The sequence below is a fragment of the Neolamprologus brichardi genome, chromosome 16 (assembly GCF_056152115.1).
Source record: "Neolamprologus brichardi isolate AB-2024 chromosome 16, ASM5615211v1, whole genome shotgun sequence".
Classification (NCBI taxonomy): Eukaryota; Metazoa; Chordata; class Actinopteri; order Cichliformes; family Cichlidae; genus Neolamprologus; species Neolamprologus brichardi.
The window spans coordinates 36301436-36316509 of NC_142119.1; the positions used below are offsets into that span (position 1 = coordinate 36301436).

At 44.1% G+C, this 15074-nt stretch overlaps 1 protein-coding gene across 3 annotated transcripts in view; it reads left to right on the top strand.

Moving 5' to 3' along the window:
* The window catches only part of parp4 (poly (ADP-ribose) polymerase family, member 4), a 41513-nt gene that overhangs the window by 20706 nt on the left and 5733 nt on the right, over window positions 1–15074 (top strand). For 2 of the 3 annotated variants that reach the window (XM_087830143.1, XM_087830144.1), the window contains exons 21-32: window positions 65–254; window positions 516–586; window positions 4185–4372; window positions 4783–4882; window positions 4988–5155; window positions 8341–8421; window positions 8563–8643; window positions 12238–12333; window positions 12427–12561; window positions 12787–12828; window positions 12911–12970; window positions 13276–15065. In XM_087830143.1, coding sequence (XP_087686269.1) covers window positions 65–254; window positions 516–586; window positions 4185–4372; window positions 4783–4882; window positions 4988–5155; window positions 8341–8421; window positions 8563–8643; window positions 12238–12333; window positions 12427–12561; window positions 12787–12828; window positions 12911–12970; window positions 13276–15065 — 3002 coding nt within the window. The remainder of the gene's footprint in view (window positions 1–64; window positions 255–515; window positions 587–4184; window positions 4373–4782; window positions 4883–4987; window positions 5156–8340; window positions 8422–8562; window positions 8644–12237; window positions 12334–12426; window positions 12562–12786; window positions 12829–12910; window positions 12971–13275; window positions 15066–15074) is intronic. The other variant, XM_087830145.1, reaches the window with a different exon arrangement.

Consider the following 15074-nt stretch of genomic DNA (forward strand, 5'->3'; position numbering starts at 1 on the left):
GTCTTCTCCTGTCACTCTAAAAATGCTGCTTTTGTGTTCAGCCATCTCGTTTCCGTCCCTTTAGGCCTGCATGCTGGTTTTCTATCCAGACTTTGAGGTCAGCTCCAGTCCAGATGCAGATGAAGTCATCCTGCTGTTGGACACGTCCGAGTCCATGAAGGGAGAGTCTCTCCGCTCGGCCCGCAGAATCGCCCTGCAGATCCTCAAAAGCCTGGATCGCAGCCTGAGACTCAATGTCGTTTTGTTTGGAACAGGTCGGTTTGTGCTTACAGCTTTTAGGCTAACGTTTAAAAAGTGTTAGCTAAAGTCAGCCTGAAGGATGTGAATAACAAGAGCAGCAGGTCTTTCTGTGAGATAACGTGTGTCATTCACAAGACTTTCATTTACAGTTCGTCATATTTGCATTTTCCCACACGATGCTCGGATGAAGCTGTTAATCACACATTACTGAGGAAACCCCACAAATGCTGCAGCCAGTGCTAGCTTTCTGAACTTCTACTGTGTTTGTCTTTCAGATCACACAGAAGCTTTCCTAACAGTGACGCCACTCGGTGAAGTTTATGAAGAAGCCCAGAGATTCATCAAGGTCGGTTATAAATCTGTGGTGCTCTTATAGCTCCTGGTACTGAGTAGCATGGCTGCATGCTGCTCTATTTGTTCTATTCTTATGTTAGCAGGTACGCTAACACTAGCTAACATGATCCAGCCCTAAAAGGCTGATGGTTTTGTCACCAGACAAGTTTGTGAATGTGATAACTTGAGAACGAAGCCATGTAGGATTTTCGAATTCTTACTATAGGTGTATCTACCAACAGTGTCAGACATGTTTGAATCTTAGTGACCATGATCTCAAGGTCAGAGGTCAACTGGTCAACCCAACAATATGGATACACTGTAATAACATGGGAATGGTTGGTGATAGTAAAGTCCTGTTTGTGGCACATTAGTATATGTGAGGGGCAAACTCCTCAAGATGGGTGGTGACCATGGTGGCCATTTAGAAGTCGGCCATCTTGGATACAACTTTTGTTTTTTCAATAGGAAGAGGGTCATGTGACACATCAAACTTATTGGTAATGTCACAAGAAAAACAACGGTGTGCTTGGTTTCAACGTAACTTTATTCTTTCATGAGTTATTTACAAGTTTCTGACCACTTATAAAATGTGTTCAATGTGCTGCCCATTGTGTTGGATTGTCAATGCAACCCTCTTCTCCCACTCTTCCCACACTGATAGCAACACCGCAGGAGAAATGCCAGCACAGGCATCCAGTATCCGTAGTTTCAGGTCCTGCACGTCTCGCACTAGGGACTGAGCTCTTGGCAACGCAGGAAACTCAGCTACTGACCGTAGTGACGTTTATGGGTGAAGTCGAGCAGCTGACTGAGCTAATTGCTGAGTTTCATGCTGAGCTGGCAGCTCTGAGTGCTTTAATTCAGCACGTGCGATTTCAAAGTCCACTATAAAAGCTCACTTGATCTCCTCGCCAAGGTTGAAGGCGGCAGTTCCACAACCATGTTCAGCCTCAGTTACTAACTTTAAAGCAGCCACACAAACAGCCTGTTAATGGGCTCTAGTTTAAACACTCCTTCCCTGAATGAATAGTCACTGTTCCAACAGGTAATGACAAAATGCCTCGGTTACTCACAACAGCTTCACAATGAGTAACTACAGGGACGGCTGACAGTGAACTAACAGTCTCCAGGCCCACTGACCCAGAGAAACCCACAGTGGACAGGTTAGACCTTTCTCTCTACTTTCAGCTAGCTTAGCATTGCTAGTGAGTGGGGAAGAAACTGCCTTCATCTTGTTAATAGCAAGTGGCGTTACAACTAGCACTGCTGGTCCTTCGTCTGCTGACTCAGCAGACGTTGAAGGAGTGAGAAAAGATGGGGTAGTGTGCCGATGGTGAGGAAGCCTTCTTCCCTGAAGTGGAGGGTCCAACGAGTGAGCAGCAGACGACGGTGGGGAAACTGGAGCTCCCAGGGAGGCAGCCGCACCCTCCTCGCCCGGACTGCCCAAACCGAACAGCTCCAAGCTGGAACTTGCCCTCAGCACGGTTACAATTTGAATTATTTTTTTAATGTCCAAAAAGCTCAGTACACACTACCTGTGTGTGAAGTGAAGGACAGTGGATTTATTTATAGTGAGTGGAAAAAACAACATGTACAAATGCAGCACTGTGGCTCCCGCGGCGATTCCACACCGTGCACGTGTCCATAAACAGTGAAGAGGTGACAACTCCGATCGCGCTCCGTGATTTCCCCTCGAGACGACGCTCCTCGCTCCCGACTGAGACTTTACAGGTTTGGAATAGTATAGTCCCGCGCTGACTGGAGCTCCGCCCCCTTCTTAGAAAGGACTCTCGTGATGAGGCCATCAGCTGCAGCTGCTAACGAGCGGCAGGTGTCGCAGTCCCTTCAGTGACCCAAAGTACCCCGTATGACCACACACACAGGAAGGAGGAAGGAAAACCACCGAAAACACAACATATGGAAAAATAAACATGTACAAAAACTACATTAGCTTACTTAGAGCCGGGCCATGACGGTAACCTTCACTAAAGCTGTTTCTGTGCTGTGATGAGCTCTGATGTTGGAGATTGGCCTTTATTACAATTTGTTACATGTTTTTGCTTTTATGACGCCAGTAAGACGTCAAAAGATTTTGCAACTTGCCCATAAACAAAGAAATGATCAATTTCTATGGTGGGTTTATGTGAACAGTGAAAGAGCGAGCAATGAGGAAAAACATGTAGAAAAATGCATTTTAAAAACGTTACACATTCATTTTCATGAAGGAAAAAAGTATTTGATCCTCTGTTGGTAATCAGAGGTCAGGCGTGTCGTGCAGTTGCAAGTTTTGCACACATCATGTTTGCAGATCCTCTTCAAGTCACAAATGTTTTGTGGCTGATGAACTAAAACCTTCGGCTCCCTCCACAGATTTATGTGTAGCTTCTGTTATAATGTGACTGCAGGGCTCGCAAAATCTCAAAATCTCTGGTAGCCCTTCGGGCAGACACTTTTAGGTTTTGGTAGCCCAAAATAAATTTAAGTAGCCTGAAAAAAAAAGAGGACAATTTTTTGATTGACTTAAAAAAATGTTAAAACACAAATTACAACAACTATAAAAAGAAAATTACAATCATCAACTCAAATACTTGGTTCTAATCGAACAGACATTTCTATGAACTTGTAAGAACTGTAGAACATGGATCAGTCTGTGTCACATCCTGAATCCTGAAAGGAACCAAGATCGAGGCCGTTTGCTTTGTTTGCAAAGGCTGCTACATTTTGCCAAAGGTAGTTCACTCTTTGCAACATCACGCTGTTCTAAACAGCTTTTTCTTCTGCGTTTCTTCTGGACTTCTTCTTGTTGGTTTATTTTTAGTAGTTTTTTTGCAATTGGCGTTTGTTCTGGGAAAGATACTGCAGACTGAGCAATAATGCATTTCTTGCATTTCTCATGGGTTCTGATGGGGTCTTTCTTAAAATTACTGGTCCCAGTAACAAAGGTGCTTGTCGACTCAGAAACATCATGTTGTTTAGCTCGTCATACTCCAGCCACAGAAATTCTTTTGTCCATGAAACCAAAACAAGCTGCACTTTTGTTTTTGCCTCATAGTCTGATTTGTCATAACTTTTCCGTTTTGTGATCGGCTTTTCTTTGGCTGTCACTTCTTCACCCTCACTTGTCTTATTTGGCTCTGCAGAACTAAAATACCAGCGTAAATCCATCTGCTTTTACACACATACTCACATAACGCTCAGCGACTCTCTGTGCAATCAACCTGTATCACATGTTTAAGCTCACTGCGGGAGATTTCACTCGTCACGTTTGAATAGTAAGCTAATGAGTGATAAGACGATGTCAGAGGAATTGGTGCGCAATTAATCTGTCACTCACCAGTCAGTAGCTGCCGCTCTCTATTGAAAGTGAAGCAAAAAACAAGCGGAAATTCAAATGCGATTTCAATATGTCACATACTGACAGTTACTTTTGCCTATGGCAGCAGGGCTGAGATGGATTTTGGTCGCCCGACCAGAAAAATCGCTAGCCCCGGGACGTCGAGCCCTGGACTGTGTTGTATTAGTGAATATATTTTGATGTTAATGGCACTGGTAATGTTGTGTTTAAAGCCAAACTCAACAGAGAGTTCGATTCTTCTCTTTCCTCTTAGCACTCCGCTCCATTAGGGGGAGGCACCGAGCTGTGGCGTCCCCTGCGAGCGCTCAGCCTGTTGCCTCCATCGCGCGGCATCAGGAACCTGCTGCTGCTGTCGGACGGCCACGTCCAGAACACGGAGCTCACCTTGAAGCTGCTCAGAGACGACGCTCGGCACAGTCGCCTCTTCACCTGTGGCCTCAGGTCAGAAAGTGGGGAAATGTGTGGCGTCCTACAGCTGTGGTCACAAGTTTACATCCATTTATCATGAACATGATCGTCACGGTAACAGTAGGCTGTCATGATTTCTCTGAACTGCTCTTTTTCCAAGATTATTACACAGTTTCCATCTTTAATGAGCTTAAAAAACAAGAAGTGGGTCCACAGTTTGTAAACGTTTGCCCACAGCTGTATGCTGTCGTGTTAAAGTGCGTCCTGCTGTTTAAACTGTAGAGTCACCAGTGAGAGACGTGAGTTTACAAAGGCCTGAATCACAACATTAACAACACGGATCATTATAATGGACTCTGTGATGCTCTGCACACTGAGCTTCTTCTTGATTTGATCCATCTGATCTTTTAAATATGCATAAAGTATGTGTCTGATGATTTTAGCACGACGGCCAACCAACACATGCTGAGAGCCCTGGCTCAAGCAGGGGGCGGAGCCTATGAGTTCTTCGACACAAAAACCAAACACAACTGGGCAGAAAAGGTGAGCGCTCGTGTCATACACAAGCAGCTGTTAATTGTTATTCAGTTGTTGACTCGTTATAAGAAGATTAAATAAAATCCAAAACTTTCTTTGTTGTGTTCACAGGTGGCCTGTCAGCTGAAGCGTTTGGCATCTCCTGGCTGCAGCTCAGTGTCTGTCAAGTGGCAGCAGTTCAGCCCAACAAGTCCACCCCTGCAGGCTCCCAAGCAGCTGCACGCTCTGTTCAATGACTGTCACACTCTGGTTTATGGCTTTGTGCCACACTGTACTCAGGTAAGCTGCTTCTCTGCTGAGCTGAACACAGCCCGGCTTTTCCTTCTTTTCTGTCTTTTAGAATAGAAAAGAATAGAATTCAACTTTATTGTCATTGCACGTATCACAAGTACCAGGCAACGAAATGCAGTTTGCATCCATGCAGAAGGGCTTTAGCCATGATATAGGTATATTAGAAAATATATATTAGCAATAATAAAGATATATTACAAAAATGGGTCTATTATGGGTGTGTTACAGTGTACACGGTATGAAGGTATGTTATGAATCTGCAATAACTATAAGTATATACAGGCTGTAGTAGGGCTGTGCGACATGACAAAAATCTAATATCCTGATATAAGACATCTATCGTCCTGACAACGGTATAAATCACAAAAATGTAATATTTTCTGTAAATTCTGTGAATCTCGGGCAGCTCGACTTGGGTGACGTTTTCCAGCTGGGCGTCCTCTACCTGGACTCCAGTGTTTTAACCGATGCATGAAACTATACGTGTTCAAGTTCAAGTTCAAATTTTATTCGCCACATGCAGTGGCAGGTTGCCCTGCAGTGGAATGAACCCACCTTACACACACGACACAGACATCACATGGGGATACAAGACGGAGAACGGTTGCATTACAGAAAAAAACACTGAAATATACACTACAATGGGAAAGTACAAGAGGAAAAAGAGAACTCTACTCATGCTGGGCTATAGAGGACAGCATGAGAACAGGAAACAAAAAACTCCTCTGCACAGAAAGCACATAAATGTCCACAGTACAACATTATAGAGCATGTGACCAGCAACAGGGTTGGGTAGGGGGTGAGGAGTAATCCCAGGCAACACAGCAGCCATCCAGCGCGGGCCCAGACCCGCCTCGTGTTCCCAGGAGGCAACAAGCATCGAAGGCATTTGAAGAGGAGGGGGGATGTGTGAGTGCTTATCAGTGTATGTGTGTGTGTGTCCATAGTTCAGCTGAGACTGTGTCCTTCGCCCTGCCAGGCTAAGTAAACAGTCTACCAGCCAACCCAGGTGGCCTTGCATAGAGTGGGAAGAACAGTCTAAACAGTTGTTATCAGGGTGTTGTTGTTCGGCTCCAGCCTTTAGACATAAGTTGTAACGGCCACCATTTTTGTTCAAAGTTTGAGTCCAAGGTTTATTTTTCAGCACCTGACGGCTCTTTTTTTTCTTGAATGCACAAACCTCCACCTCTGGTCTTGCCGGAGTCATCTGCTAGCCTGTCGGCTCGGTGTGTGTAGCGTCCTGCTAACTCAATAGCATATTGTCCGGGCAGCTGTTGTTTGACCAGCCTCCGGTGTTCTGGAGATCTCTGGGATGAGTCGCAGATCGGCGATAAAACTGTTGGAGTTCTGAGTCCAAATGTCCAGAAGGTTTTGTCTGCTGTAGGTCAGCAACGCACAGCAATTCTGGATGAAGAATCCGGTCAAAAATAGATTAAAACAACCCGCTAAATAGCAGATTCTGGAGGGACACCGAGCCTCGTGTTGTTCACGCGCCGCCATCTTACATTTAGAAATGTACAAACTACGTTTTGTGCTGCTAAAAATGTCCATGTAACAAGTGAGAATATGATCGGCAGTGTTGTGATTTGCTGTGTGGCAGACAGGACTCACAGACACCAGGGTGAACTAAAAAGGCAGCTCTATCTTGGCTAAAGTGGAAACACTGACGTCGGACAAGGACTATCAAAATAAAACAGGAAACACACAGAGCGAAACTCAGACTCAGGACACACAAGCTTAACAAGGAGACTTTCTGTTGGTTTGATTGCTTTTATGAGATGTTGTGATTGTGGATATATGACTGACTTTAATTATCCAAAAAATCATCACATTCTCTGTGAGATTAAGGTCGACTATTGAACAGCGTATATTTTAAAGTAAAGGCTTTAAAACAAAGTTAGTGCAAACATCACTAATGTCACATAACTTTGCTGACATGTGGCCAACAGTAATGTTTTAACGTTATTAAACATTGGCACATAAATAAGTGACATAAGCTGTGTCCCAAAACGTAGGCTGCATCCTCATGAGGCTGCATTTGTAGACCTTTTAACATCACAGCGGCCCAGCAAAGGCTGTCCGAATTCGTAGACTCCTCTGAATCCGGGCGACAAATGCGTCCTCCTTTTCCCCAGATTTCAAGAATGGGTCGGGTGTATCCTTCGTGGCCCGCCATATCCCAGAATTCATAGCGCGGCCCAGCCAATTCCAGTTTCCAACAATGGCTTAACACTGTAGTGTTTGCTGTACAGGGTATCGAGGAGTGCTCAGACCTCTGCATCGGAGAGACCAAACAGCAACTTCATAACGCACGCCACAACAAAGAAGAGCCACCTACACGGGACACGAATCAGCAGTCCAGCTGCATCTAAAGGTCAAAGGTCACTCTTTGAGGATGCCAGTGTTCACGTTTTGGACAGAGAGGACAGATGGTTTGAAAGAGGAGTGAAAGAAGCATCTATGTCCACTGTGAGCGACCATCTTTGAACAGAGGGCGGGGCTTACGACACCAACTCTCTGCCATCTATAATCCAGCTTTGAGTTCCCTCCCAGACGCCTTAACGCCCACTCACACCCTGGGCCATCTGACCTCAGGAAATCACATGATAAGGTGGGGCCAGGTTTCACAATGAGCTCACCTGAAACTCTGGCTGATTGGGACCCACACCCAGTTCCACACCTTGGCTCAGGCGATTAGAGGATCATCAGGGGGTCCTTTTGTCCCTCTGTGGGGGGAAACTCCCACTAGGTTTAAATCTGGGACTCTCCACCATTTGACCTTAGAACTGAAGAAGCTTCTCGGATGAAGGTGAAACGTCTTCAAGTAACTTAAAGAAGTCCAGACGCTTTTCTTTGCAGCTCCTTTGACTACGATGACCTGGATGACTGAGAACCTTCACAGACGTTGGAAGTGGATCTTTAACTTACTTCCAGGACCTAATTTCACTCTGTCACTATTCTATGGTCAGTAATGCTTTGGTTGAAACGTCAGGCATGGTTATATTTCTACCAGCTGAACAGGAACTGCGAGTGGCCTGAGGGGAACAACAAACGAGTTAACACTGCATCAGTGTGACTGAACTTTATTTTAATTTGCAGTCTCTGGCTTTTTGAGCTGATTAAAGAGTTACAACACCGTTAGACAATAAAATAATGCCGTTGTGTTAATACAGGCTACTCTCCTGGGAAATCTGAGTGGTCAGGAGCTCAAAACAATGGTGTCAACCAGCGAGCTGCAGAAAACAAAGGGCACAGTAAGAACTCGCACACCGACACTCAACAGCACCTGCTGTACGCGCATACATCTCACTTGTTAAGCCTACAATCCTCACGCAGGCTGACTGTCATCACGCGATCATGAGGACAGGGAGGTAATTGTTATGTCATGTGTTTAGTTTCTTCACAAGCTCACCGCGAGGGCCGTCATCAGGGATTATGAAGACGGGAACCTGGACACCAGTGAAGCTGAACACGAGGTACTTTGCAGATAAGTGAGACCACAGATTGAAATTTGCATCCCAGTAGTTGTTGTTGTTTTAGTGATATATATATTTTATTGTTCTTCACATTTTTCTTCCAGTTCAGTTTAGTTTCAAAATCCTTATTACAATAAATACAGCTGTGGTCAAAGGTTTACTCACACTCATCATGGACACAACCCCTCAGATGAGAGGAAGTTTGTAAGGATGTTCAGGAATGACCCAACAAAGCTCAAGCCTGCCATAAACTGGAATGATATCCGATTCAGTAATTTAGGTCAGGATCGGACAATACTGTATATCGGATTGGTCCCTAGTAGAACGTACATATATTTGTTTAGAAATGTAGAGAGTTCAAGTAAAAAGTAGTCAGAAAATAAACTACTGATAAACTTAGAGCAGGGCGATATGACCAAAAATATTTATCACGATATACATTTGAAAATTTGCAATAACGATATAACTGACACGACAAAATACTTTACAACTCCTCAACTTTATTAGTGCAAAAAAACCCATCAATGTATTTTCACTTAACCCTTTAAAGCCGGTTGGAGCGGGCACGCTCTGTTTTGCGTAACTATTATTAAATCCCGGTAGCTCTGCAACCACGTAAGCTAGCACAATAAATTTTTTTGCATATGAAACCGGAGGAGTTGTACTTACATCTTATGCCATCAGCTTGTCCTCGGTCACAGTTTCCTTCCACATATAGCTTTGCAAAAACTGCATAAAAAGCACTTGCAGCAACAAAAACATAATATTCCAGAAACACGCTTTGCCGATCCGATCAGCTGTTTGTAACACTTCCTACGTCCATCAGCATGAACTATCGCATGTCCGCCATGATCTGCCCGAAACCAGAAGTGACGTCATTTTTGCGGAAATGTAGTTTTTTACCATCAGGGCCTCATGAGCCTATACTGGTGTTTTTAAAAGTTATGTTTGACTTTATGACTTTCTGTGTGGTTTCTGGGATGCTTAGGACTCATATTGCACTGCTGGAAATAGTTTATTTTGATGCATATGCTGCTTTTTTGCAAATTTGCATTATAATATTTATTTTCGTTTTTCCTGCAGTGTATAAAAATTGATGTATTTCAAAAATAAAACTATGAAGACACTCAAAATAAATTTCCTGTGGTGGGAAACTATTTTGTGCAACTTTTTTGTATTTACAGTTTTGAGGGATAAGCCTCTTAAATTTCTCTCACTAGAAATATATGTTAAAAAAACAAAAATGATTTTCAATTTTTTTGTAGTTTATTGCACTTTTTTGCAATTTATGTAATTACTATGCACTTAATGCAGACATATTATTAAAATCTGGGCTGTAATGGTTGTATTGATGTATAGCAACTTGAAATGCTCCCAAAAATGGCTCCACAGCAGGTAAAAATATAATATAAGCTCTGGCGGACTTGGTTCTATGGTAGGTCTTAAAGGGTTAAACAAGCAGCTGTTTTTTTTGTGCATTAAAGTTATATAAATATGTAACAGTGCAAATTCCTCGCTGACAGTTTAACCAAAAGGCATTTCCAGTGGAAACTGGCTGACATATCCTCAGCATAACCATGTATAATATCCACAACACTTAAAAACAGTTATACACACACAATACGGTAACATTATGTTGAAGCACAGTACGTATCACTCCGCGAGGCTCCGCCTACGATGCCGTAATGCTCTGACCAGTGTTGCCAACTTAGCGAGTTTTTTTCTAAAAAGTGACTAGCGACAAATCTGGTGACTTTTTCTGTTGTTATTGGAGACTTATTTATGACGACAGATGATGTGCGGATCGATACTGAAATGTCGATTCCTCCGATACCAATCGTTTATGTTCTAGAATCAATTCTCACATTAAAATATCGATATTTTAGTAATTTAGGGTAATTTGGAGTTTATCATTAACAGGAACACAGTGGAAAGAACTTTTGCCGGTCCGAGCCCGGGTAAAGGAGCAGGGTTGGAATTGTGACATTAAAAAAAACAATAATTGCTAAAATAAATTTAATTTGTAGTTCTAAATAAATTTTTGTAAAGACGTTTTTTACTCACTTTATGTCCACGATGTTATTTCTCTCTCCAACACCGTAGGTTACAATTACATTAGCATTATGCAAATTAAGCGATGACATCATTTGGCAACTTCTAGCGACTTTTAGGACAGCCAATAGCGATTTTCCTTACTGAGGAGTTGGCAACACTGGCTCCAACAATCCATCAAGCGGTGCGGCTTCGTAGCTTAGCAAAGTCGTACTGAAACATCTGACAGATGTTCGAGCACCGTGCACATAAAATCGTTTCGAGGTCAGTAAACACAACCAGAGTTCATACATAAGGCACACGGGATTATAAGGGGCTCTGTCGACTTTCAGAAAAATCAAAGGATTGATTTTAAGTGTGCCGTATTTTCCAAACAACACGGTAATAACGACGGCCCGCTAGCATGCGCTACCAAAAATAGTGCTTTGTTGTGTATCTGACGGACGAAAGCTAAACCAGTTCCACACCAGTGAAGCTGCAGCATTTTTACAAACCAGTTCAGGTTCATCTGTTTCATTCAACGATCCACTTTCGCCCTTCTCATTTTGCGTCGCCGCCATGTGCGTATGTAAACAAAGGCACTGCGCATGCGCGTTTTACCCATATTCTATCGCCATATTTCATTTTTTTATCATTGCCCAACATTACACCGGTGTTGCCGTGAACGGTATGATATGGCCCAGCCCTACTAGTACCGATACCTAAAAATCGTACTTCATTACAGTAACAAAGTATTTGTACTTACTTACTTTACTTCCCACCTTAGCATTTGGGGGATATTATTACATGACGGATCAGCCGGTACAGCCATGGACCCACCAGGTGCCTGTCATGGTCCTGAATAAGGCAGCCATGGCTGTATCTGTACAACAGCTTATCTCTGGCCTAAATGATGTCAAGCAGCAGGACAATTCAATTCAATTCAATTCAATTTTATTTATATAGCGCCAAATCACAACAAAAGTCGCCTCAAGGCGCTTCATAGATACAGAGAAAAACCCAACAATCATATGACCCCCTATGAGCAGCACTTTGGCGACAGTGGGAAGGAAAAACTCCCTTTTAACAGGAAGAAACCTCCAGCAGAACCAGGCTCAGGGAGGGGCGGGGCCATCTGCTGTGATTGGTTGGGGTGAGAGAAGGAAGACAGGATAAAGACATGCTGTGGAAGAGAGACAGAGGTTAATAACAGATATGATTCAATGCAGAGAGGTCTGTTAACACATAGTGAGTGAGAAAGGTGACTGGAAAGGAAAAACTCAATGCATCATGGGAATCCCCGGCAGCCTACATCTATTGCAGCATAACTAAGGGAGGATTCAGGGTCACCTGGTCCAGCCAATGGACGATGATCCCATTCGTTCCCACTGCTGTCCAAACTGACAGAAGTTGGCTTAGGCTCTCTAGTTAACAGTGCTGGGATTGTTTAACAATGCATTCATCGTGGATATCTTCAGAGGTGACTACAGGCTAATTGTTAGCATAGCTGGGTGGGCTGTGAGGGAGAAACTCTGGATTTTTACTGGTTTTTTACTTTTGCAGGGTAAGAAAGCAGAGTTGAAGTCCTTCATCATCGAGTTAAGCAAAGAGTTTTCCATCCTGTCTCAGTTCACCAGCTTCGTGGCCATTGAGGAGCGGGTTTGTCAAATCAGCCTTCTTTCACATTCACAGCTTGTCTTCCATTCTTTTAGCTTCTTTATCAAATATTTATTTAATTGGTCGTATTTTTAGGACTCAGAGCAACCACAGCCTGGTTTTACAGACGTCCCCAAGCTGATTGCAGAGGAAGATGTGGACTTCCTTCCCTACATTAACTGGATTTCTCCCGAGGATGATGAAGAAGACCTAACAGAGGAAGACTCTTTGGTATGAATTTTTTTAACTGTTGTTCATACATGATTAGTCCTCATGCGCATAAACTGGAGCTGTAGTTTTGCCAAAGATTTTGTTTCAGCGGCCGAGGGAGCAACACCTGTGTGTCCTTTACTAAACATGTGATCATCATGTTATTGATCGTGCTGACTGTGTTGCTGCTGCAATCTTCACAAATGCTGACATTTATGACTTCATGCTTTTGTCTTCCTGCTGTAGGATGGAGGCTTTGGTTTGTTTGTCTCTTGTGGTTCAGTCACGGTTAGTCCCCTTCCACTAAGACGCTGATGCAGCACATTCAGTAAAACATTTATGACTTCATGCTTTTGTCTTCCTGCTGTAGGAGCAGATAGATTGCTATGGTGATGTGGAGATGGAGGGTCCCTCTCTTTTTTCAATCACGGTTAGTCCCCTTACACTAAGACGCTGATGCAGCACATTCAGGAAAACAACAAATTTAACAAATATATGGAACAATAATCAATTCAGTTCAGTTTCAGAAATGTCTAAATTGGCATGTAGCAGATGTCCTGCAGGGCAACAAACTGTGATTCTTTTGTTGGGTTAATGTTGATGTAGAACTTTTCTTATATTGTGAAACCTGTCAAAAGACTTTACCAACAGTGTTTCTGATACAATTCATCTCAACACATTTAGAGGTTTGTAGAGTCGGAGTTTAAATTTCTGCTTATTTCTCTCCTTTCATAGAGTCCCGACTACTCTCCTCCATCTCCACCTCCTTCTCGTGAGGGGCTTGGTTCAATATGTTCTGTTCTTGGACACTCGGCTCCCCCTCCACCTCCTTCTTTTATGAAGCTTGCTGCAGACGAAGTTCCCCACTTTTCTTTTCGTAGACAGTCGGCTCCACCTCCACCTCCACTTCCTTCTTTTATGAAGCTTGCTGCAGACAAAGTTCCCCCCCTTTCTTTTCCTGGACACTCGGCTCCACCTCCACCTCCACCTCCACCTGCTTCTTTTATGAAGCTTGCTGCAGACGAAGTTCCCCACTTTTCTTTTCGTAGACTGTCGGCTCCACCTCCACCTCCACTTCCTTCTTTTATGAAGCTTGCTGCAGACGAAGTTCCCCACCTTTCTTTTCCTGGACACTCGGCTCCACCTCCACCTCCACCTCCTTCTTTTATGAAGCTTGCTGCAGACGAAGTTCCCCCCCTTTCTTTTCCTGGACACTCGGCTCCACCTCCACCTCCACCTCCTTCTTTTATGAAGCTTGCTGCAGACGAAGTTCCCCACCTTTCTTTTCTTAGACACTCGGCTCCACCTCCACCTCCACTTCCTTCTTTTATGAGGTGTGGTTCAGAAGTTGTTTCAGGACTTGTTCAACAACCTCAACTGTCCAGCTCTTTTTTATTTAATCACTGTCCTCTTAGTCAATCCATGGATTCATTTTCATTTGCCAGACATCCGTCTTTCAGCCCAGATTCTTGTAGTTTTGGCTTTGAAGTTAGAGAACAACTTCCTGAGACGTCAGCTCCATCGGTTTTAGAGCACCAAGCGAAACCTCACTTCCGAAAGTCATTATCTCGTCGGGCACAGAAAAGACCCGAGTTTAAGAGTAAAGACTTACCTGAGAAGTCCTATTTGCTTACCGAATCGTGCAGCCTCAGTCTTCCTGACACGGCTCCTGCAGCAGTACCGTCTCAGATGGTTGTTGAAGCTGTTGAAGGTTCTCTGCTTGTTGCACAGACTGCCACAGACAGAGCGCCGTCTTTTGGGTCAGCTACGTTTACTTCCAGTGGCTCCACCTATGGTGGTGCTCTGGGTTCTACAGTGGTTCCTGAGACGTCAGCTCCATCGGTTTTAGAGCACCAAGCGAAACCTCACCTCCGAAAGTCATTATCTTTTCGGGCACGGAAAAGAGCCGAGTTTAAGAGTAAAGACTTACCTGAGAAGTCCCATTTACCTCCCGAATTGTGCGGCCTCAGCACAGATGGGAGTCTTCCTGACATGGCTCCTGCAGCATTACCGTCTCAGATGGTTGTTGAATCTGATGACACACGTGAAACAGCTTCTCTGCTTGTTGCACAGACTGCCACAGACAGAGCGCCGTCTTTTGGGTCAGCTACGTTTACTTCCAGTGGCTCCACCTATGGTGGTGCTCTGGGTTCTACAGTGGTTCCTGTGACGTCAGCTCTATCAGATTCAGAGCACCAACCAAAACCTGACTTGTGCTTGCCATCAGTAAGGCTGGGACTGAGAAGAAGTGGGAGTAGAACCCCCCGGTTTTTTGGGTCCTCGTTACTTCCCACCCGTCCCAACGATGATGTTCCTGTAGGCCTTGCAATGGCTCCTGAGAGGGCCGCTCGGTTTAATTATATACCCAGAATTAATGGAGCATCACAACCTCACCATGAACTTGAAGCTCAGAGCGATGCACCACAACCTTATGAAATAGCAGGTCCTCGACAAAGAATGGGCGTCATAGCTTTAGTCGCCGACCATCAGAATCTCCCGACTGTCCTGCGTCATCAGTCAGCTGTGTGAGTCCC